This window comes from Lagopus leucura, unplaced genomic scaffold (genome assembly GCF_019238085.1).
Source record: "Lagopus leucura isolate 7727_CA_CO unplaced genomic scaffold, USGS_WTPT01 Super-Scaffold_806, whole genome shotgun sequence".
Lineage (NCBI taxonomy): Eukaryota > Metazoa > Chordata > Aves > Galliformes > Phasianidae > Lagopus > Lagopus leucura.
Window position 1 is genome coordinate 2,284,313 of NW_024962260.1, and position 23,254 is coordinate 2,307,566.

Sequence of the window (23,254 nt, forward strand, 5' to 3'; positions counted from 1 at the left end):
GTTCTCTGGTCTCTTGTTCTAGGACAGCATTGGTAACAAGCTTGTTGGTGCATGGCTCTCTGTCCTGGCAGCCAGCTGGGAATTTCCAAGCGTCCTCAACTTCTGCTGTGGAAATGAGGGGTCTTTGAGAACTTCCTGGTTTTTAGCAGAATGTCACCCTCCTCTACAAATGATGACTGGAAATTGCTTTTCCTTTTACTAGTAGGTGATGGGAGCATCAGCATTTGCTCACTGTTTATTTGTTTTAGTCAGCAAAAGGTCGTGTGGGCTTGGAAGGATCAAGGACCACCTCGTCCCATCCTTGCACTGTGGGAGGACCAAGTACCAAAGGTATGATATATATGACATATTTTCTCCACACCTTTTGCCAGTTGAAACATGCTTACTTAGATCTTTCCTCTTCTATGTTAAAGATGCCTTTGTCCCTAAAGGAAGTGCTGGTGACCATATGAATTTAACCTGAATTTGAGCTTATTTATGCTTTCTGAAGTTTTCATTGATGCCTCTCTCCCCACTATGTAAATGTCTGCTCTATCCGTGCTGACAGAAAGACACAAACCGTATCCTGGGTCATGACAGAGCAGGCTCACACTGGCCTAGAGTTTCTAGCTTCTGAGTCCTTGACCTGCTGAAAATGAGTTGACCTGAACCATGTAAATCATGGTAGTCTGTATTGAATAAGCACTTTTGCAAGGGACCCTTCCTGGCATACTTCTGAAGTAGCTGATGCTCTGTATTTGAAGTTCTCCAAAGAGAACTTTTTATCCCTGTTAGAAAGAATACAGTCCATCTTCTATTATGTAGTGACACCATTTGCATGAGATTTTATTGGAAAATTGCTGTGGCTGGTGCCTTAATGGCCTCCCGGAAAGCACCTGCGCTGTTCCCAAGTCACATGCCTGTAGCCTCTGTGCTGAAGTGCACAACTTTGAACTTTTGGCATAAAAGGGAATGGTTAGTTAACAAAAAGGCATGCTCTGATTCACAGTTCATTGCATAAAAGTGCGTTTGCTGCTGTTAAAAATGGCTGTTCTATCACAAAAGGATGATTAGGAGCCAGAAAGTTGAAGAAAGCATCAGAGCAAGAGTAGAGCAGAGCCCACGCAGTGCCAGAGGCTGTAGGAGGGTCACAGGGACTTCAGAAGCAGGCACATTCCCAAGGTACAGATCCTCTCTGTCATGGAGCCTAACCCACAGTCTCAGAGTGTGTCAGGAAAGTGTTGCAGTCCCAGAAGGCTTCCAGAGGAGCCTGTTAGACAGCCAGATTCAGACTGTCTAGCAACATCACTGTTTGAACAGGAATGTAAGAAAACGTGATGCAGTTGTAAGTAGAGCACGTGAAATTTGAATGCTGTTAGTTTCTCCAGTGCACAGATACTTTGCTGCAGCCTGTGGTTTCCAGTATTAAGGGGAGTTTTGGTATGAAAAGACCTTAAGCTTTTATGGTGCCTCACAGTTTTCAAACAGATCTTGGATATGAGAACATCAGCAACAGAGAGGAACTTTTCCAGACCACCCTTTGTGCCAGCATGGGGGCCATCGCACCAAGAATCTGATTCCTTTTTTCCTTTGGGTCCTTTTGCTCAGCTGTGGCATACTTACGTCTGAGATGAGCAGCCCAAAGCTGCTTCACACTTGATTGAGGTAAATGTGGCACCAAGGAGGAACCAGAGGCGTTCCCCCTTGGCCTGAGGCATGGGGTGCTCAGTACTTAGGGGAGTGCTGTGGCTGCAGGACTCCCATGAGGAACAGTTTGCAGGGGAAGCGTGCTCTCCACCAGCAGACTACGATGAAACTGTATTTGCAGGCCTGAAGAGGTTTGTCTGTGTGCATGGTCTGGAATCAGCAGGATGCAGCTCCTCAGATGATACTGTGGTGTGGAATGATCTGGGTATAAACAAAGAGAAGAAGGGTTTTGGAGGGAGCGTGCATTGCAGCTAGCTGAGTAAACAAGAGACAAATGTTGTCCATATGGGGAAAGAGCCGCAGCAGGAGGATGGGCTGAGCCAAGGTTGTGAAAACCAAATAAAGGAAAATTCAGAATGGGAGCTCTGGAAGCTCTGTGCTGCGCCCTGGCCCTGCCGCATTTCTGTGCCTCGTGGGCCATGCTTCTAAGGCACAGGTCTGAGCGGAGGTTTGTTTCCACAGCACCCGGCTTTCACGTTTTCGCTCTGAGACAATCGCAAACGCAGTGACATTTCATTACGAGGAACTGGGAAAGCATTTATCCCGCTGAGTGTCAGTGTTGCTCCGCGCTGTGTGTGGTGGTTTGCTCTCACAGGGATGGAACACGAGGGCGGTTCAGCTGGGAGATGTGGCGCCGGTGGCTTTATGGCACAGCGGGGACGGGCTGGCAGTTGGACGGAGCTCTTTTCCAACACCAAGCACCCTACACCCAAAGCCGCCTTTCCCGCCGGGCCGAGGGGACGCGGAGCGGGGCTGGAGGCGGGCGGGGCGGGGCGGCGCGGCGCGATTGGCTGCCTGCAGGTGAGGTGGAGGCGTTGCTGTGTCACGCGCCCTCGGATTGGTGGCGGCGGGCGCGTGCGCGCCACGCACCGTGCCCGGGTTCACCGAGGCGCGGACCGGAAGTAAGGCTGCACGGCGCGGCGGGATTGGGCGTCCATCTCCGAGGGGGAGGGGCTTCCTCGGAAGCGCACCGTGCGGAATGGGCAGGCGCCGCCGGTCGCGCGTGCGCAGTACGGGGCGGTGCGGGGAAGATGGTGCTGATCAAGGAATTGTGAGTGCGGGCGGCTGGGAGGCGAGCGGGCTTTGAGCGGCGCGGCCCGGTGCTGCCGGAGAGCGGCTGGAGCCGCCCGCGCCTCTCGGCGGTGGGGCCGCGCCGAGCCGCGAGGGTGCAGCCGGGTGGGGCCGTGGCGGGAGCCGATGCGCGCTGGGCCTCCCTCGGCTCCGCCGCGCCGGAAGCGCCCGGCCCGCCCCAGCCCGGGGCCGCGTCGCCTCGGCCGCTCCCTTATCGAGGGCGCGGGGCTGCAGGGACGGTAGGAGCGGCCATCCGAGCGGCTCGGGGCGGCACCGCGGGGTCCCGCAGCCGCTCCGTTGCCGCCCGGGGCGCGGCTTCGTTTGGTGCTCACCGCGCGTCCGGCCGGGCGAGCCAGCGCTCAGCTCTGCGCTGACGGCCGTGCTGGGCGAGCCCGCGGTGAGCTGCGAGCTCCGCTTTCCGAGCTGAAACGTTTGAGGCGGTCAGATCTCAAAGGCGGCTGTCTTGGTTTTTTTTTTTCCATTTGGTTTTGCATTTTTCTCGGAAGGTTTTATAGGTGGAAATGGAAGTAGTTCGGCAAGGCACACATGGGAATCCCTGTCCCGTCAGGGATAAATAAAGAAGGTGTGTAGGAGCTGCGAGACAGAGGCACGAGACGGCTCGGGTTGGAGGGACCTCGGGGCACCCGGTGCCGTCCCGCTGCCACCTCAATGGGCGTGAGCCGTCCCGCTCTTTAAGTGACTCATAACGGCTGTAATTGCTATCGTTCATTTGTAGGCTCTGAGGGCCCATGTGTGTGTTCTGCTGTCTGTGGCACTGGCAGGGCTGTTTGTCGTCACATGTGAAAAAAGCTGGCAGCTCTGAGTTTCCAGCAGAGCTGGAAATGGGGCTTGGATTTCCTTGCCCTTCTGTGCAGCTTTTGACGTTCCCACCCATCTCCCCCTTCCTGACACATCTGCCTTCTTGATTTCACACAGATTTCTCGTATTGTCCCCATAGAGCTGTACTGCTGTACAGTGCATCTGGAAAGAAATCCTAAGTTAGCTCGTGCTGATGCTTCCTTCTTGACTGTGTTTATTACAGCTTATATCTGTTGCTGAAACCTAACAGTTCATTGTATTAATTTTTCTTTTTGTCCTCTTTCAGCCGAGTGGTGTTGCCATGTTCAGTGCAAGAGGTATGTCCTCATCTGACCTGTTCTGGCTCTGGGGGGAGGGATGGGAAAATGCCGACGTGTTCTTTAAGTCTGACTGCCCTGGATCCAAATGTTCCCTGCGCTCAGCTCAGTGCAGCTCAGTGCAGCTCAGCTGTGCATAAGGTACCATGTGTGTAAGCCACCAGTCAGGCAGAGCTAACCTGTTGCAGATCAGTGAATTTCAAAAGGAGGCAGATGCCTACAGGCCTGCAGGTTTAGTTGTTTCTGAGCCGTTCCGTGGCTTACGAGCGAGAGAAAAACATTGTGCAACTGTGTGCTGCAGCAGAATTTTCCTGCTGATCAAGGCATTCGGTGACCCCAAAGCTTTTCCTGAAGGCAAAAGTGGGAACGGTCTTCTGAGATCTGAAGGCAGCTATTTAAATGGTCCTGTGAGGGTGGTACCTAATTAGTTAAAAGTATTAATCTGGGAGAGCTGGTGCTGGAATTCAATCATTTCAAAATCTTGTAAACAAAAGATTGTATTACTTTTATTTCATGAAGAATTTCTATGCTTTGTTTTTAATGTGCGATGAACGAAGGGTGGTGGATGCAGTGCTCCATACCAGTGTGTTGCATTATGGTGAAGGAAGAGATGCATCGAGGTGGTGTGTTTTGCCCCATAGTCTTGTTGTCATGAATGCTTCTTTTATTTTTCTTTCCTAACTTCATTGTGTTCCTACTAGCAGTTCTGTGCATTGGCCATTTTGCCTGACTTAAATATTGAATCTCACTTTTCTTAACTTTCCAGTATCAAGTTGGTCAACTTTATTCGGTGGCAGAAGCTAGCAAAAATGAAACGGGAGGCGGTGAAGGAATTCAAGTCTTAATAAACGAGCCTTATGAAAAAGATGATGAGAAGGGACAATATACTCACAAAATCTATCATTTAAAGAGGTGAGGAAAACATAGATATTGGTTGGGACCATCTCTGTTAATTATCTTGCGGTTACATAGAATCATAGAATGGCCTGGGTTGAAAAGGACCACAGTGATCATCTGGTTCCAATCCCCTGCTGTGTGCAGGTCGCCAACCAGCAGACCAGGCTGCCCAGAGCCACATCCAGCCTGGCCTTGAATGCCTGCAGTGATGGATGCAACCTCCTTGTTACCTTCAGCAATGTTCTCTTAACTGTTCTGTGATCAGTAATGTTGTTAGAGTTCCTGCATAGCTGACTGTGAGTAACTTAGGGATCGTGACCTTTGCTGTGCTTGGGTAGAACATGCCTTTCTTTTTAGAGTGGGAGAAATCAGTGAGGTTCTGCAGCTGGCAAATAAACTTAAATCATGTCAATTTTTGTTTTTTACAGTAAAGTTCCTGGTTTTGTAAGAATGATTGCTCCAGAAGGCTCCCTGGTGTTCCACGAGAAGGCCTGGAATGCATATCCTTACTGTAGAACAAGTAGGTGACACTTCTGTGCTGAAGTGTCTCATGCTGTTAGCGTTTAGGGATGGTCTTAAATTGTTTAGGAGCAGAGTGGGTGCCATCAAGTAGAAAGCACGTTTTGCACTTTAATGCTGTGTTTCTGAGATCTGTTCTGAAGAGGTCTGCTTATAAAAAGCAGCCTTAGTGTGCAGTGCCATTAGTGCAAGACTAACAGCTCACTCTTTCGTTGAGTGTAGAACAGAAGCTGTTAGAAACCAAGTAATTTCTGTACATCCTTGTAGTCTGTTTAATGGAGGTGACTGCGTTACTGAAATACTTTTAACTGTGGCAGCCTTAAGAGTAGGCTCTATTCTGTTGTTTTTATTCAATAGTTGGAAGCACTTTATAGTAAACTTCCAAAATTAGGGCTGGCAAGTTGTAATCTGCTGCAGCATGCTGACTGCATACACCAAAATCTCTCAGACTAATCTTGAATGTTTCTTAGCACTGTGATGTATTCATTGTCTGCAATGTTTCATAAACAATCCTATCTAATAACACTTTTGTTTCTTTTTTGCTTTCCTCCCACGTGTTTCCAATGACCAGTTGTGACGGTGAGTGTTTGAATTGCTATCAGTGCTATGGTGGATTGATCTGAATTCTGTTTTATTTGTTGTGAATGCTACAACTGACTCGGGCAAGCCAGCCTCAGCCACATATCTGTGCCTTGTGGGGGTTCCTGGCACAGGGCAACTTGTTACTTTGTCACTACTTGGCTGTAATTGGAAAGATTTGTAATTTGGCAAAGAAATGCTCTCATTTTTTGCATCATGTTTTGTATCTTTGCTTACTGTTACAGCTCTGTAACGCCTGTCTTGTTAAGGCAGGCCAAGAACAGAACGCTAAGTCAGCTTTTTCTATGGTCTTGAATGTGGAATAATCAGTCCCTGAAATCCTGTTTTGCAGAAAGTGAAATTCTGCCTCAGTTAAAATGGGTTAACTGAGAAGCAAGGTGGACCAATTTAGCTGGGGTGTTGGGGTTTTTGCTATTTAAAATGTGTGATAAAGAGACCAGTAAGCCTTCATTATCCCGTGTCTCTATTTTGGTGATCTGTTTGAGGGAGCTTTGTACATTTGATGTTAAATTCCTTTATCTGCTCGCATGCAGACTTGGTTCAGATTGCCACCCTGAGGGTACAGCATAAGGTGCTGCAAACACGTTGCTGAACTGCTCGGCTTGTTTCCCCATGATGTGTGCACACTGATGTCTGCTTTTCTACTTCTGAAATTAGAAGTGTTCTGTGCTGGGCTGTAGACATAAGGTTTGGTAGTAGCCAGACCTCGACGGTCGTAACTGTGCTATACATGAACGTCTGCTCTGTGTCAGCTGTCACCCAGCTCTCAGAATGGTCTCATTAACTGAAGTATATTGGCGTCGAATTTTTCCATCTTTGTTGCAGTATTCATTTAAAATGCTGTGAACGTAGAAGTAAAGAATTTCAGAGCTGAGGAAGAGGGATCCTGAGTGACAGCGCCCTTATTTCTATTTGTGTGCACCGAGCTGGGCTTACCAGTAGGACTGCTTTCAAGGGAGCACTTGGTGCTGTAGCTGATTTCTTGCTCTTAGAATCACCAACGTTTGAAGAGGCCTCCAGCATCACTCAGTGCAGCCACCCCCTCCACCAGCACTGCCCATCAGAGGCAGGTTGTCCTGCTGTACCTTCTGTGTGCAGGAGAAAGGGCTGTTTCTTTTTGTAATTTAAATAGAATGTGTGCTTGTTAAGACTTAGTGAGGACTGCTTTATGCAAATGTAAATTTGCACTTATGTAAAACGTACCTACGCTGTCTAACTAGGAGTTAAGCTGAGTGAGCACAATCAAACTCATGGTTTTTGTTTTAATTCTTACAGAATGAATACATGAAAGATGATTTCTTCATAAAAATCGAGACCTGGCACAAACCCGACCTGGGGACGTCAGAGAACGTGAGTTGGGATTTGGATGCCTAACATTAGTAATATTTTCCTTTCAGCCAAATAAGGTCTTCCATATCCAGTAATGGCAGATAATCGCTGTATAACGTTCAAAGTCCAACCAGTCACTTACACAGAAAGTGTTATTCAAATCCTTCTGAGGTGATCAGGGTTTCTCATCTAAAGAGGTAGAAAAAAAAAAGAGGAATTTCTTTTTTGTTTTTAATGTTAACATCAGTGCAGATATCTGATTCTCACTGACATTAAAAGAGGTTTTCAGGAAGTGGGAACTTTTAATTTCATATTCTTTTCTCTTAGGAGTGCCAGTGACTTTGAGACTGACATTATGGTTTATTTTTGTACGTTTCTGTAGGGCTATTTATTGAAGCTTAAGCTGTAAGTTTTCTGGACTGGAGGTCTTCTTTTTCTGTGTTGATGGTTCATTCAGTTCATGGGTCTCTTCAGGAGACCTCTTCTGTACAGTGACAAATGTACTTACAGAGCACTTGGGGGGGAAGGATGGTCAGTATATTCTCAGTGCTTTGGTGAATTGCTTCATCCCTAAAGAAAGGATGTGCTGCAGAGAAGGAGGGTATTTCTTGAACAGCTCTGCTTTCTTTAACTGTAAGTTCAGGTGTGCCATACAGGTAACAGATGTGAAGTTAATAGCATGCTTAGATCAGTGTGTAGCTTCATCCTGCATGCATTCATCTGAAGCATACTAGAGGAAGGCCTATTCTTTAGAGAACTGACTAAAGGTAGGCAGGTTATTGAGACCTGCCATATTTGCATTTTGGAACTTGTGAAGATTTCTTTCTAAATAGAACCATTTTACTGAATGGGTGACATTTCTAATTAGAGCTTGATTTCATCAGCTGTGATGAATACAAAGAATACAGCTTGATTTTAAATCTGGTCTCATGAATGCACAGGAGCTGAAGGCTTTGTGTTGGTTTAAAATTGTTTAGTGAATTAATTGAACTAAAGAAATAATTCCCTTTTAGGAAAGCAGAGAAAGAAAGCACAGATTCTGAGAACACACTCTACCTTCATGAAGTCCAGAATAAAATATACTTGCTGCATCAGGTGCTGGCATCAAAACCACTCCTTTTTCTTTTGCAGGTGCACAATTTAGATCCCAACACGTGGAAGAGTGTTGAAGTTGTCCATATTGACATTGCAGACAGAACTCAAGTAGAACCAGGAGTAAGTAAACGTGCTGATGTTGGGGTGGGGGCACAGCGTGCTGCTCGTTCTGTCAGTGCTTTCTGGTTGTTGTGAATGAGCTGGAAGTGGTATGGATTTTATCCAACAGATACAATTATGTTGAATAATTCCTTCCTGTGCTTCATGCTTAGGAATTGCGTTGACAATTTTAAACTGTTGGGTTTGACTCTCAGTTACATGACACAAACGTGAAAATCAACAGACTGTTGGTGTCGTTTTTATTTCCAGCTGTGGACAAAGTAATTGAGTAGATGGAGCAGGGATCTGTGTGCTCATGTCAGTGTGTGAAGGCAAGAGCAAGAACCTGCCCCAGCTGTGCAGCATGAGAGAGAGCAGCATTTCCACCAAGCTCCTATTGTGCTTCTGCTGCTACTTTTTGATTAGAAATTCTCTGTCCCCCAACCCATCCTTCACTCTGTGGTTCAGGCAATCTCGAGAGGAGCTGTCAGGCTTTGCCACTAAAAACTAGACTTTAGTTTTAAACTCCTGTTATCCGAACAGTTCTCAGGAGATGAACTTTGGTATTTTCTGAAAGCTGTGGGATCACTCTTTCTGTTTCCTCATCATTAATTGCTTTGGTGACCATCAGCATTATGGATACACCCAGAAATCTCTCTTTGGGAGTCTATGATCTTTTTCCTGAGTGCATGAAGTTTAATATCTTTATAGAGGAAGGAAAAAATTAGGAGAGATTTTATCAGTAATGGCACATGGTTATTTAGTGAAGTCGTATGCCAGACAAAGAGGAGTGTGTGCAGTGATGGAAGCTGGCTGCCATATGAAGAAGAGAGAGTGGCAAAGTTCAGTGCTAGGAACACAGGCCTCCATCTTCTCTTTTCAGTTGCACTTTGCACAGAAAAGATGCCTTAAATCTGATAATGTGAAATTTCACTGGAGTAAATACCCAAAGAGATGTATTCAGCTTTATCTTCCTCGCTGGGATTTCGCTTTCAGGGCAGCCCTTCAGGTCTGTGATAGTTCCCATTCTGTTCCTCTGCATTGCCAATTGTTAAGCAACTCACTGTGTGTGATTGATGTGAGTAAGAAGGTAGGATACATTGATTTTACACGCAGGTTTACACAACTTCAGAGGGCACCTTCACTGTAAAGTGCTTGTCCTAATTTCTGGCTTACACCGACACTGGCCTGTTTGTGTTCACGTGATAATTTTGTGCTGGTTTTGTGCAAGCAGCTGTTCTTGAAACTATTTAATTGTTATTTTCCAAAAAGTAAATACTTAGATATCTTTCACTGTGAGAGAGGACTCCTTTGCAGGCAAGTAAAGGAAAGAGGGAAAAGGCCACAGTGGTATGGGAATGGGAAAGGCGTGTTTCATAAATTGCTATTTCTGTTGCCAACTTAAGTGTATAACCTGCACTGCTGCTTAACTGATGTTTAATGGGTGATCTGTGGGTTCACATGTGTGAAAATACACTGTTTGGAGAACCTCCCTGTAAAGCAAACGAAATGTACCTCACCTATTGTAATGCAGTGAGGAATCATTTTGCTGCCCCTTGTTCTTTCAGACATTCCATATGACCTTAGAGCTGACCTGGCAGGTAAATGTATGTTGTGCATTCCCTATTCCATGCCTGGAATTGTGGCAGACAACAACAATGCTGTCATCTGTCAGGATGCTTTCTCAGTCGCAGTACCTGTAAATAAAGGGTTGTGCTTATTATTGATGTTCCTTGATCTTACATATTTACTCTGTTTGGAGTACTGTTAGGGAACAGCACTGCTTATGCTGTATGCCCTCTTGCAGTGCTGTGTGCCATGGTTTGCCTTCATATTGCAGTTTCCTTTGTACTGAAGACTGACAGATGGTGGTATGCTAAAAGCAGCTGTACTTTAGGCTCAGGATCAAGATCCATCTAACCCAGTATCCTGTTAGGGGCCAGTAGCAGTGACGTGTGGAAGGATAAGGCACTTGGGAAGCATTGAATACAAAAAGCTGAGAGGTGCATATCTGTGGAAAGATCAATCTGTTTAAAAGACTTCCAGAACCCGTGCTTACATCTGGCCCTTTGGTAGGAACTTCCATTCCCATGAGTGCATCTAATCCATTTTAAAACCGTTTACACTGCTGACCTTTGTAGCCTCATGAATTCTGTGGGGTGTTTGTTGGTACAGAGGCACAGCACGTGCCTGCCTCATCATTCAGTTCATTTTGTGCCCCTTTTTATACTTTCTGCAGAATTCTTCTTACAGATTTTGACCATTCTCCCATTGTCCTCCCCCACCTCCTCTCCATCACATCTCTCCCAGGGCCGCTGTCTCTCCATCCGTCTTCGCATGGAAACCATTTCATATGTGAAAGTCCTTGAAACTATTTTCAGTACATTATCCTCCTTTGTTTTTTTTTTTCCCTCCTTTTGAATGTTTGGTCTACAGAGTGTCAGAACTATAAACGTGGAATGGTTTAATCCAGAGTCTCAGGTCACCTCTTATGTTCCTATGTTCTCTTCCTTTTGTAGTGACTCTAACACCATTTTTGGCCATAACAAAGTGCTTTTAGGTTCAGATTCACAGTAGGACCCATGATAGTGTAGGTATCCTTGGGACCAACTTCCACCACGTGATTCAGGTTTGCATTTCCATTTCATCCCTTAGACATTCCATTTTGCAGAGTGCTGACTTTGAATATCACGTCACTGCTTTGTTGAATGAAATTTTACCTGAATGTAGATCCTGCTGTGAGTTACCCATGAGCTGGCACCCTTCTCACACCTCTTATTTGCCCCCTTTCTTCAACAGCTCAGTGTTGGCCAGCAGGGAATTCTCCTTGACCCAGACTGGTAGTCTCTTCCATGGTGAAAATCTGCACTTTCTGGCCTTTGTTTTATTCACATTTGTTTATTTTTTGTCAAAAAGAACCCAGTTGTGCTTCTTGGGATAACAGCATGACTGAAGGAAGCAGGCTGCATTTTTAAAATCCAATTTTGGTAAAAGTTGTGATAAATACACTCAAGATGTACCCTTGCATTCGGTGATTGAACCTTGGCCAAAGCATTGTAGTGTGACGATTACTTCAGTTTCAGAGCTGCAATCAGCATAAATACAAAAAGCAGTGCATTTCCTATAGGTACTGATGGTATGCATATGCTAACTTGTGCTTGTTTAAGTATGTATAGAAATAATTTGGGCAACATCTGTGGCTTTCTTCAGGTATAGATTTAACCCTGGCCTCTTAATCATCTCCAGCATACAATCAAAGCAGCTTTATGTGGTTTATATACAAAAATCACTTCCCAGGAGAATAAGACTTTTTAAAGAGTAAGCAGAATTGAACACTCAGTTAACATCACAAGAGTCTGCGTTTTTGGAAACAATTTGTGTGAAGCTGGAGTGTAGCAAAAACAAAGAAATTGAAGTCAGATTTATAGCTGTTTCTGTACAGTGAAGAGGTGGTTAGATGTCTTCTTCTAGGTCATACTGGATCATTATATTGCTTGAAACAATGTTCTAAAAGTACAATTTCATACAGGGCAGTCAGTATTTGATGCTTGAACTAAGAACAAGAAATATGGGCTGTCTGTGCACTGGCAGGGGGTTGGAACTTGATGATCCTTGGGGTCCCTTCCAACCGAAGCCATTCTATGATTCTGTGATCCCCCTGGCTCTACCGTTTCAGTAAATATCACATAGGAAACATCCTTTTGTAGTCTGTAGAAGAATTTTAAAAGTTTCTTGACTGAAAAAACTGTTTTCTCTGAAAGCAAGGTGGATCTGTCCCAGTTTGGACTCAATTTGTGATGTGATAGGTGTTAAAAAGTCCGTTGTTAGCAGGCCAGAAGCGTAGTATCATGTGCTGTATTGGTAATAGTCTTGGTGCGTCTTGTGTACATCATAACCTCTCAGTTTATCTAAAAAATAAATAAGGATGCTTATTTTGAATAAGGGAACGCTCAGTCGACTGAAACATGAGGCGTGGGGCTTCAGGCTTGTTTTGTTTTGGTGCTCAGGTGAGGCAGCTGTGTGAAAGTGTGGGCTGCTGCTGGTGGGTGTCACTGGATGAGAGGGAGAAGAGGTGGCACCACCTGATGATGTTATTCCCACTATGCTGATGCATCTGGGAGTAACTTTCAGCGTTGGTGGGCAATGAACTGTGAAGAAACGCCTGAATTGAGGGTTTGTTGCAATTATTGCTTTATTGGATTCGGTTCACGGTCTCTGAATAATTCTCTATTGCAGTCTGTTGCATTCATGTGTATTGAATTGCGGTTTTAAGCAGGAAGTACACATGAAACAACATCTGTGTATTTCTTCAGAAAGGATTTTTACTTCTCTATATTCTTACTCAGCTGCATCTCATGCCTGCCTGACGAGTTTTCAGGAGAGCTTTGGGGCTTTTTAGCTGTAATATTTCTTCCAACTGCTGCCTGTTTTTCTTCCTAAGAAGGACTTGTTGCTGTCAGGAGTTAAGCACTTGCTGCACAGATATTTTCCTTAAACTTTGCAGAGAACTGCTGTTTATTTGTACTCTGGCTCCAGTCCAGCTGACTTGCTTGCATGCTGGTAGGGTTTGTGTGTTGTGAGGAGTTCCTGCAGTGCTCTCTTGTCCTTCTAGGCTTTGGTCTAACAGGATGTGGTGTGATTCTTGAGAAGTCTTCTGTATGTGGTCTCTACAATGTTACCATGACTCATCTCTTTTCTTTGAATTTTATTTCGCTCCTACCTTTTACTTACAGCATTTATTTCTGTGCTACAAGTAATGCCACAGGAGTGGGAGAGTAGCATAGAATCATAGAATGGTTTGAGTTGGAAGGGACCCCTGAAGGGCATCTGATCCCATTGCCTGCAGTGCTCAGGGACACCCACAGCTCCAGCAGTGCTCACAGCCATCCAGTTGCTCAGAGCCATGTGCAGAGCGTGCTGTGCTTGTCCTAAATAAAGTTTTTCACAGAGAATGAGTGGAAAGGCATCACAGGTGATGAAAGTATTAGGAAGCACTGAGTGAATGGGACAGGCCTGCTCTGGGGTCCCATGTAGTCAGTGTATATCTTTTAACTTTTAACATGTTAATTGCACATCCTTCACCTTAATGACTGTGAGTGAAGTATATGCTGTTGGTCTCTCATACCCTCAAATGCAGCATAAGAGCATTGATGGTTAGAAAGTTGTTGATATGTTGCAATAGCTTGCTGCCTTTGTTCGGTATCTTCTATTCTGGTGTTTGAGTGGGGTTGACAGGCAGTCATAACCAGTATTTCAGAATGGGAAATATATTTATGTAAAAATATATTGTTGTAAGGACTTAAATGTATTTCTTGATTTACTTGTAAAGAAAATTCCTTTTTTTTTTTTCCAGCCAGGGGTTGTTTTAGAAATATCTATTCACAGACATAAGATGAAGCCTTCAGAATGTGCTGTGGACCTGAGCATTGGAGCAGATTGCAGCTGTCTTCACCCACAGTGTTTGGAAATCACTAATGGGAGGAGAAGTCTGCAGCTGGTGGCAAGCAGTGTGGCTGTGCCCCTGTGCTCACCTTGCTGGCTCCTAAAGGAGCTGGAGTGCTAAGGAGGCAGCAGGCTCGTGCCCTGTGCTGCTGCCTGCTTGCAGCTGTAATTGGGAGTTAGTGCTCTGCTCTGTGTGCCAGGCGTGTTGTATGTGAGGAAATACTGCTCATGTTGGTGCTCATAAAAAGGACGTGCCTTGGTCCAGTAAAATCAGAAATGAATGGGGCTTTCCTAAGTAACAAATGTTGCTCTCATCCTGGGGAGGACCTGCATACACGTGTTGCTGGATTCTCAGTGTTATAACATGCGGTGCTTGTGCTGAGTCCTCAAATTACTGCTGTGTGGTGGATAAAGAATTCTCTTAGTACCTGTGGGAGTGCCCTGCTAAAGCTGCCTGGCTATTATTTGGGCTCTTTGTATAAATATATTGTTTCAATTTAGAGGGAAAAATAGAAGAAAATGCTGCCTTGTGGTCACGGTGAAAATATATCCGCCAGCAGTGCAGTTGGAGGTCTTCTGAATCATGCTTCTAGCAAAAGCAATCCATTTATATATATTTGAAAGATCTGAACATCTATTAATGCTTTCTAAATCCGTTAACTAGTGGGTTGTATGGGGCCTTCAGTGCATCTGACAGCAAAAACACTGAGCTTTATATAAAACCAACCTACAAATGAAGTACATAAGTGAGGAGCCAGCTTCTTGTTCCTTGGATTGCTAGATCTGCCCGTGGGCTGTGTGTATCCTTCCATGCAGCATCTGTTACTGGCGTAACATTAGAGACAGGATATTAGATCAGATGGACTCCTGTGTGACCCAGCCTGGTAAGCCCTGCTCCATGGTGTGCCAGTGCTGGGGTTATCTTGTGTGTGTGTGCAACTGCTGTAGGTGGAAAGCAGTTCTCAAGGCACTGTGCTTGGATGCTGTGCCTCATAAGGAGCACTACTCCAGTTCTGGTGCTCACAGAGCCTTTCTTACAATTATTCCTATCTCGAGGTGGATAGGATTGAATTTTCCATGTCCAGGGACGCAGTAGGAAGATGAAGCTTTAGTTTTGATTCATCTTTAAAGCAATTTGTGGATGGGATTCTTTGTGACAGCCCTGTGATGCAGGATTGGGGAATCCCAGCAGCCGCTTTCCTGGCAGTGTTTCTTTCGTTCTGTGCTCTGCACATTTTGTCCTCATCAAAATTTGTTTTTTACAACTGCACATTAATTTTGCTAAGCGTTCCTGGGTTTTTCTGTAGCACCCACTGAGTTCTCGTCCTGCTTAGAAGTCATTTAAACTTTTACAGTTCTCTTTGGCTACTTGGGTGTAGTGGTTTTCTTAGGCACATGTTTCCCATACATCATGTAAATCTTTCTTGTCCTGGATACCAAGGTCAGGGGTTTCTAACCTGTCCTAATTCCCAAATAAATGTCTCTCTGAAATAATCATTTCCATATACCTCGTCAGTAAAAGTGAGCTATTCCATGCACTAGGAGCATCTCTCAGCTCTTTTGCTAATGGCTTTGTTCCCACTGTGTATGACTGACCTGGTAAGTAGTGGTGCCTGTTCTGTAATGCAGAGGATGCCAGAGGAGCTGCTGCCTTGTGCTCGCTCTGTGCCTTGGCCAGCAGTGTGCCTTGCAGGCTGGGGTCATCCAGGTCCTGATTTCTCAAGTTAGCTCACTCATGCCTTCTTCCCTTTCTGCTCTGATCGATGGTTCAGAAGTAGACGTGTGTTGCACTTTGGAACACATCAGCATTCTGATTTCAGTGTTATTATTCCTTTCCCCACCAAAAGCAGTTTACAAAACTGAAAGGATTGTGCCTTTGGCACACAGTGCCCAGCACAAGGGCACACAAACTGGGACTGAGGAGGAGGCCCAGGCTGCTGTTCTGCTGTGAATACATCACGAGCACTGCTGGTGACGGGCAGCAAGAGAGCTGGTGTAATGGAGTTTTCCACTCCAATTTAAAGCAGACTCAAAACCTGCTCCACTCACTGCTCCCAGCTGTTGGCTGGATCACTTTGGTTGCCATGAGCAGGAGCTTTATTGTAGCTGTTTCTTTCCGACACTCAGGGTTGTTTGTTTTTATATTATAGGACTACAAAGCTGATGAAGACCCTGCATTATTCCAGTCAGTTAAGACCAAGAGAGGACCTCTGGGGCCAAACTGGAAGGTAAGAAGAACTGGCTTTACAGCCTTATGAAGTGTCATCAGCAAGGAAAAAAAACGTTTGCCTGTCCTCTTAAGACCAGCACTTTGGTGTTAGTGCTAGGACAGAGGGCAGGTGTTTGATGTTTCTGTTCTTGTGCATTCATTTAAAGTTCCAGATGTGTTGATAACCAAAGTTACTGTCTGCTGCTTGTTCAATATCACTACTAAATTAAACAAGTGCAAATTAAATTGGCTGAGTGTTATCTGTACTCAAGACCTCTGAGTATACACTATTATAAATTGCATGCTGGTTCCAGGCATTGAGTTTTCCTCCTTTTACAGATGTTTGTTTAAAAAAAAAAAAAGGTAATTTCTCTCTGTCCTTGGGTCACACAGCCCTCACAGGGCTTTTCCATACCAGTCTTTGCTCCTTGCCTCAGGAGGAAGGAACCAACATCTCAGGCAGAATATAAATCTATGGTCTTCCCATTGTACTGCTTATTATTCACATGCAGAGGTTTGAGTTGAGTTGCTTCCCTATTTCCCCTTTAATTTTCCTCTTCTACAAGGCTTGGAGTAACCTAATGTGCTGTTAAGCGAAAATAGGACTTGGTTACTTCTGATGTGTAAACTTGGCTACATGAATTGTAGGAAAAACAGCATCTGTGATGTTATGGGTGCTTCAAACCTGTTTGGAAGTAGAAACCGTGATAAGAAAGTAGGAATTGGAGGCAGTGTCTGTGTATGGCTAAGAGCAAACCCTTCTGCCATCATCCCCAGGGAAGGAAGGTGAGGGAGAGAGGAATAGGGGAGAGCATGCCAGGGTTTGATTCCTTTTTGTAGTATATGGAAAAGCAGAACCAAATCAGATTTGTTTTGTGTTTTTGTGAGAAGTAAACTTTGGGGGTGATGATGTGAGTTTTGTGATCTGCATCTTTTCTGGAGTGAATGTTTCCCACCATTATGCTGAGAAAATTGAGACAGCTCAGATTATAATTGCCTTTGGGTAATAGCCCCAGAAGTACATAATAATTTGGGACTAGCTGTTGTAATTAAGCTTTGTTGTCCCCTCAAAACCTCAGGAAGTATATTGCAGTGGAAGTGATGCAAATGGAATCAATGCTAAAACAGATTTAAAATATATATTTGCAGCATTAATTGAAGTGCCTTATAGATATATAAGATAGGTATGGATGTAACTCAGTTATTTGTTAATCCCTGCTACTCTGTGTTGAGATTAGTGCAGTCATTTACTAAGATGTAGAGTAATATTAAATGCATTTCACTGAAATCAATTAAAAAAAAAAAACCTTTTCCAATTATCCATAAACAGAAAGAGCTAGCAACTGATGAAGAGTGCCCTAAAATGTGTGCTTACAAGTTGGTGACGATTAAATTTAAATGGTGGGGACTGCAGAACAAAGTGGAAAACCTTATACAGAAGGTAAGTGCTTCATGTTGAGAGTAAAGAACTGCAGTCGCTGTGCTGGTGGGTGGCAGGATGCAGGCCTCTCCTGTAATGCTTTCTTATCTTCTTAAAGCAAGAAAAAAGGATATTTACCAACTTCCATCGCCAGCTGTTCTGTTGGATCGACAAGTGGATCGATCTGACTATGGAGGACATCAGGAGGATGGAGGATGAGACTCAGAAGGAGCTGGAAGCGGTGAGAGCACCTTCAGGCTGATGTTTGTGTGCTATCTGTAGTGATGCCATTGAGTGTTTGGGAACTGCAGCTTTATGAAGCTTTATCCATTCCCTTGCGTGCATTTGGGCAACTGCTGATGAGCACTGTGGCCCCTCCAGTGGTTCTGCTGTGCAGACCCATGCACTTCAGGCTTCTGCATGCTGCATTGTGGTGGGCTGGAAGTGGCTTTAAGGTCAATGTTTCTGCTGTCACTAAATCTGGGGTGCCTGCATTGCCCATCTCTTTATCTGTGCTCTCACGCTCATCGCACAAAATCACCTTCACTACTTTTTTTTACCACTTCTCAGAGCCATCATCAGTTTTGCACTGTTTGCTTTGGTTCATTTCTAATCATTAGACCTGGTTACTTTTCCTCTTCAAGCACGCTGTGCAGTGTTCTTGTTCAGATCACCTGACAACGCACTGCTCATCCTCGTTAGCTCAGCAAAACTGAGAATTTTACTTGCAAAAAGGAAGCCAGTAAAATGGATGGGCTTATCAATTTACGTGCTTTAATGGCTGTAATCCATCTTTGGACTGATGTCTGGAAGGAAATCCATCTGTTAGATATGTTCAGTATGCTTTCTGTTAAGAGATAGAGAAGCATCATAGGCTGAGCAAGAAGCCTTCTCCAGTCTGTTTCCAGAACTGACCTTTGACGTGAGCTTTTCTTCCTTTTTAGTCCTCCAGTCTGTGGAGTCCATTCTATTTCCTTCCCATTTTGCCCATCTATGTCCAAAACCTGTTCACCTTGTTTTCCTTCCATTGTCTTGGTAGTGTCAGGGCACGATGTTCCTGCAGCTATCACTTGCTTTTTAGCGTGGTTTTACTCATTTCATCTGCCAGCCCTGTTTAAACAGACTGTCTCATGGTTTTGACTCCCTGTTGACAGTGGTTTTGGAAGTGCTTTTTTCGTGGTTTGAGCCTAGCACATCTTTTAGAATCAAAACTAGCTGTAATTCTTCTGTCCCCACTTGATGTTTGGTTTTTATCAAACAGTGTGGAAATGTTGGAATTTGGAAGAGGTGTTTTTTTGCTGTTGGTGCTAATAGGTAGGTGGTGTGAGGTGGTAAAACCACCTTTTCTCTTCAGGTAGCTGGAGAGTCTGCCCTGGCAGCTCCTGTTATAGATCTGGGAAGAATGAGTTCACTCACTGTTGCAGACATTGCACTCTCATTGGCAGTGGGGTATTTCTGATTATGGAAAGGTGTTTTCACGGATCACACAGATTTCTTATCCTTGTTTTTAAATGTCAAACCTACTCACTTAGGTTTTCTTGTTTTGCAAAGCAGTGCAGCTAGCATGTTTCAGGTAGCTCACCACATGTGACCTCATCTTCAAGAACTTCAGTGCATTGCTTTTTGCAAAAGTCACATTCTCACACTGCTAACACAGCTTTTCTGTGAGTATGGTGAAATGTGAGAGGAGTGGGCACCTACTGCTGAAATATTTTGGGTTTTTTCCTGTTTAAATAGAGGTTTGTTTAAATAGATGGCCTGGACTACTGGGAAGTGCCTACAGTATTGACTGGAGTGTCTTTGTGCTTCCATCCCTGCAGAGAAATAGCTTTGACACTGCTGTGTTAAGCAGTGTGACAAGCACAGGAAACAAGCGTGGTGACGTTGGCAGCACTGCATTTCCCCAGGATGCACTGCTTTCTTTTGCTGCTCCCTTTCTCTCCAACACCCTTTCTGCATTGTAGTTTAAGTTACTCTTTCCCCTCAGATTCTGTGGACTTTTCAGTTCTTTTGTTGGTCCCCTTCTTCATCTTAAGCCACTATTTATTGTCAGGCTCTCTGTTTTTGTTACTTTTTTGTTGCTCTGTGACTCCTCACCTGTGTTCTTCCAGAGTTTCTCAATGCCAGCCCATCTTTCTCATTTTTTTTTCTATCACATAGTGGTTTATACATCTGACTCCTGGAGGTGAGGAGCACCTGTGGCTCACTACATACACATCAGCTAATCACTGCATAGTAGGAGAGCATCTGCCAAAGCACTGTGGTACACCTTGTGTCCTTGAGCATTTCAAGCAGGGTGGTTCTGAGGCATCATAGGCTGATAAAAACCTAAGGAGCATCATTTACAGCTGCTGTGTGGTTCCCAGGCATCCCTCACCCCAACAAACCTGCTCTGTGTACCCGGCCTCCCAAAGCCTTCAGCTGAGGCTGGTTTTGGTCGTGGCCAGGGCAAGTAGCCTTGGCCATGTCGATTGTGACTTCTCTCTTACTAACCAACAGCATGATAGGTTCTTTACATGGTAGCTCACAGTTTTATTTTACGTTTAGATGCGTAAGAAGGGTTCCGTTCGAGGCACATTGGCTGCTGACGTCTAGAGGAGTTCTCTGTAGGTTCTGAGGCAAATCAAGCTGTGTAAGTCAACTGCTGGATGGAAAAGGAGACTGATATATATGATGTGGGAATTGCTGGCAGAACGATACCACATAATGCTTCTGGGCCTTGAGCTCCTTCCTGATTGGATACCTTGATGTGATCAACAGCTGGAGGAGACGTTTTGTGTCCAGAGGACATGAGAGACCTTCTCTGCACGCAACTACTGTAAAAACAACCACGGGTGCTTGGTCTGTTGGCAGAATGCCTTTACACCCTGGCCATAGAACCTGCTTCCTTCTGCATTGCTAGTGCAGAAACCCAAAGTGCATGACCTGTTGTCATCACTGTGCTGGCTCTGAGCTCTGAAGCCTGCAAATCATTTCCTGGGCACAACCTGCAGGAGTCACTGTCCTGTGATATGTGGACTTAATCCACGTTATTGAGGGAAGCTGTGGACTGTCACCTTTTAAAGCACGTTAACCTCTTAAAATCCAGTTCCACACAGCCATTTTTAAATGTTAAACTGCATAAAAGTAGTTACGCTGCAGAAAGCAGCATTTCCCGAGATTGGCAAAGCTCTGAGTATTTGTGTCTGTTAATGCTGGTATTTCCCACTGTGACTGCTGAAGTGCCACAGGTGGGATCCCAGCAGCAGCAGCTGTAAAGTCTGCTGTGCTGTGTGAGGGCCCTGGGACACCTTGCATTGCTTTGCTCTGAATTGCTCGGTCTCGGTGATGCTGTGACTGCCCTGCCCTGTTTTAATTGGAGGTTAATTAAGCTACCTATTTGGCACTTGATGTTTCGAGGAGCTTTTAATGCTTACCTTGTGTGTTTTCTTTCTCCACAGTTACGTAATCAAGGCCAAGTCAGAGGAACAAGTGCTGCCAACGATGAATGATGATGGATTTAACCGTCACATGCAGTGTCGCATTACCAATGTGTGTGTGGATGCATGATTATTTGTATATAATTATATATACGCACATGCATACTGAAGGGGGTTGTTACAGTGTCTCCAGGGTACTACTATACCTGTCCTCAGCAAAGATGCAAAGGAAACTGCTTTCATTATGTATACCTGAAGCAAATAAAAATCAACTGAGTAGAGTCATTTAAAGGTCGAATTAACGGCAGAATTCTCTTAACTGATATGTTTCATGAATGTCAATACTGGACCAATTTATGCCCTATTTTTTTTTTCCCCCCTGTTCTGAGTCACTCTGCTACACCTCGGCCCCGTCCCGTTGTAAAGAAACAGATTCCAACAAGTTAACTTCAATTTTGTGTCTTCCCTATGTGGATAATTTTTGAAATAGGAACAATGAATGTATTTATAGCTATTTATTTCTGGGTGGTCGTTATCCTCTAGGCAAATCAGAACAAAGTTGCTCACAGTGGAAATTGGAAGACTTTTACTGTTAAATAAGTTTGACCCAACCTTTACCCACCAGTCACAAAGCAAAAAAAAAAAAAGTGTTTTATTGGACTTTTGTACATTGAAATGCGAATGTTTTTTCTTCATTAAAATTGGCAAGATTAAGGAAAAACGGCTTGTGATTTATAAACTGCTTGCAATTTGAAATTTTCCAGAAGCAGCTTTCTAGAGCAAGAAGATGCATCGAGTTCCTCTTCGCCACGCTGTGCCAGCAAAGGCAGAGACCTTCTCTAACGTAATGCTGATCATGAAAGTGCTGTTTTCCAGAGGTTCACTTTGGAAGTTATGCAAATTGTCTTGAGTTCACACACATCACACAATGGAATATAACGGTGATTTTTTTAGCTCTTTTCATGTTGAAAATACACTTTAAAAAGAAATGTATACTTTCAGGTATGATGAAAGTTTAAATTGTAGCATCTAACATGTTTCTCTGATGTTTGTCAGTAGATGCTTGAGAAGCAGTGTAATAAAGACATCTGTAGATAACTCTCAAATAGGAAAACATCCTCAGCGTTTTTTAAGATATGGAGGTAGAGCATCTCATAGACATGTATTACCAAAATGCTCGCTAGATGAGAAGCCAACTACTTTAGAAACACTAGTTAGGTAAAGTTCTGTTGCTGCCTGATTTCCTCCCAGTGCCCCCAGTAACCTCGGTAGGACAAACCTTGCTTAAGCCTCCATCTTTATAATATCACTTCCATTCTATTTTGAACCATTTTTTTTACTTACTCTGCTTACTGAAGGAGCAACCTGATTTCTCCTCTGTGTCAATGACAAAATCTGCCTGAACTTGAAGCTAGGTGAGCACACCTGCTGCTGCCAGGGTTGGGCAGCTCTCCTGGGTGCTTTCATCCTCCGTGCTGCAGTGGGGGGGGTTCCCTGTTTTCCCTTTCTTGATGAACAGTTTGATGGATATTTGTGACAGCAGGAGGTTGGGTTTGTAAATAGACATGTGGACATATGTGCACACACTTCCATTTAACAGCTCTGCTGCAAGGAGGGCTGTTGCAAGCCTGGAAACTGAAAGGCTCCATCTCAGTGGTAGAATACAAGTCTTGCTGTCATTTACAGGACTCATAACACAGAAGGAAAGGGGCCCTACAAGTTCACAAATACGGAACTAGTTGTGAAAATCTGAGAGAACCTTGTAGTGAATGTAAAACATTTAGTTGACTTTGGCAGACTTTGGTGTGACCTCCAGCAAAACTCAATGACGTTTCAATAAATTTGATGATAAAATGCTCTGTCTCTTGTCTTAGGTATTAGCAGTGGTGGTTTGATCATGAACTGGTGCTTAGCTGCATCGGGCTGTGTAGGAAGGTGGGAGTCCTCTGTGGATGCAGTACGGTGTTGTGACTCAAATGTGTGCTTCAATGTTAGCAGCAGTGGGGGAGAGGGGTTGGGTCAGAAGTTTGGTTTGGGATTCGGAGCAAAGTAACTCCTGGCTGGAACCTTGTGGCCATTTGGAATATGGAGCAGGTGCTTTTCTTTGTATGTTATGAGTGTGTGTTTCAATGTGCCAGGCTGAGCATTTTGCAGACGCTTCCATGCGATACGCTTGGAACTGAGCAGTGCTGTGGCTGTGGCTGTCTTCTTCTGTTACAGGTGCTGCTCACCCTGTATCCTATCCCTGCAAGGAAGGAATGGTCCCACTACGCAGACAGAATGGCCTTCAGTGTAAAAACTTCTTACATCCAATCTCCTTCTCCCCTCTTTG

General features: G+C 44.5%; 1 protein-coding gene across 3 annotated transcripts; it reads left to right on the plus strand.

Moving 5' to 3' along the window:
• Window positions 1-2,672: 2,672 nt before the first annotated feature.
• Window positions 2,673-22,776, plus strand: PITPNB (phosphatidylinositol transfer protein beta). 3 transcript variants are annotated; one of them, XM_042865754.1, is made up of 12 exons: window positions 2,673-2,737; window positions 3,863-3,893; window positions 4,660-4,805; window positions 5,219-5,310; window positions 5,881-5,888; window positions 7,185-7,259; window positions 8,370-8,453; window positions 16,025-16,102; window positions 17,414-17,524; window positions 17,622-17,744; window positions 20,051-20,135; window positions 20,944-22,776. In XM_042865754.1, exons 1-11 carry the CDS (start codon window positions 2,718-2,720, stop codon window positions 20,096-20,098), a joined length of 816 nt encoding a protein of 271 aa, XP_042721688.1. In that variant the 5' UTR covers window positions 2,673-2,717; the 3' UTR covers window positions 20,099-20,135; window positions 20,944-22,776. The 3 variants fall into 3 exon arrangements, with proteins under 3 accessions (XP_042721688.1, XP_042721686.1, XP_042721685.1); XM_042865752.1 differs by lacking the exon at window positions 20,051-20,135 and having other exon boundaries at window positions 20,944-21,034; window positions 21,687-22,776; XM_042865751.1 differs by lacking the exon at window positions 20,051-20,135.
• Window positions 22,777-23,254: the final 478 nt, after the last annotated feature.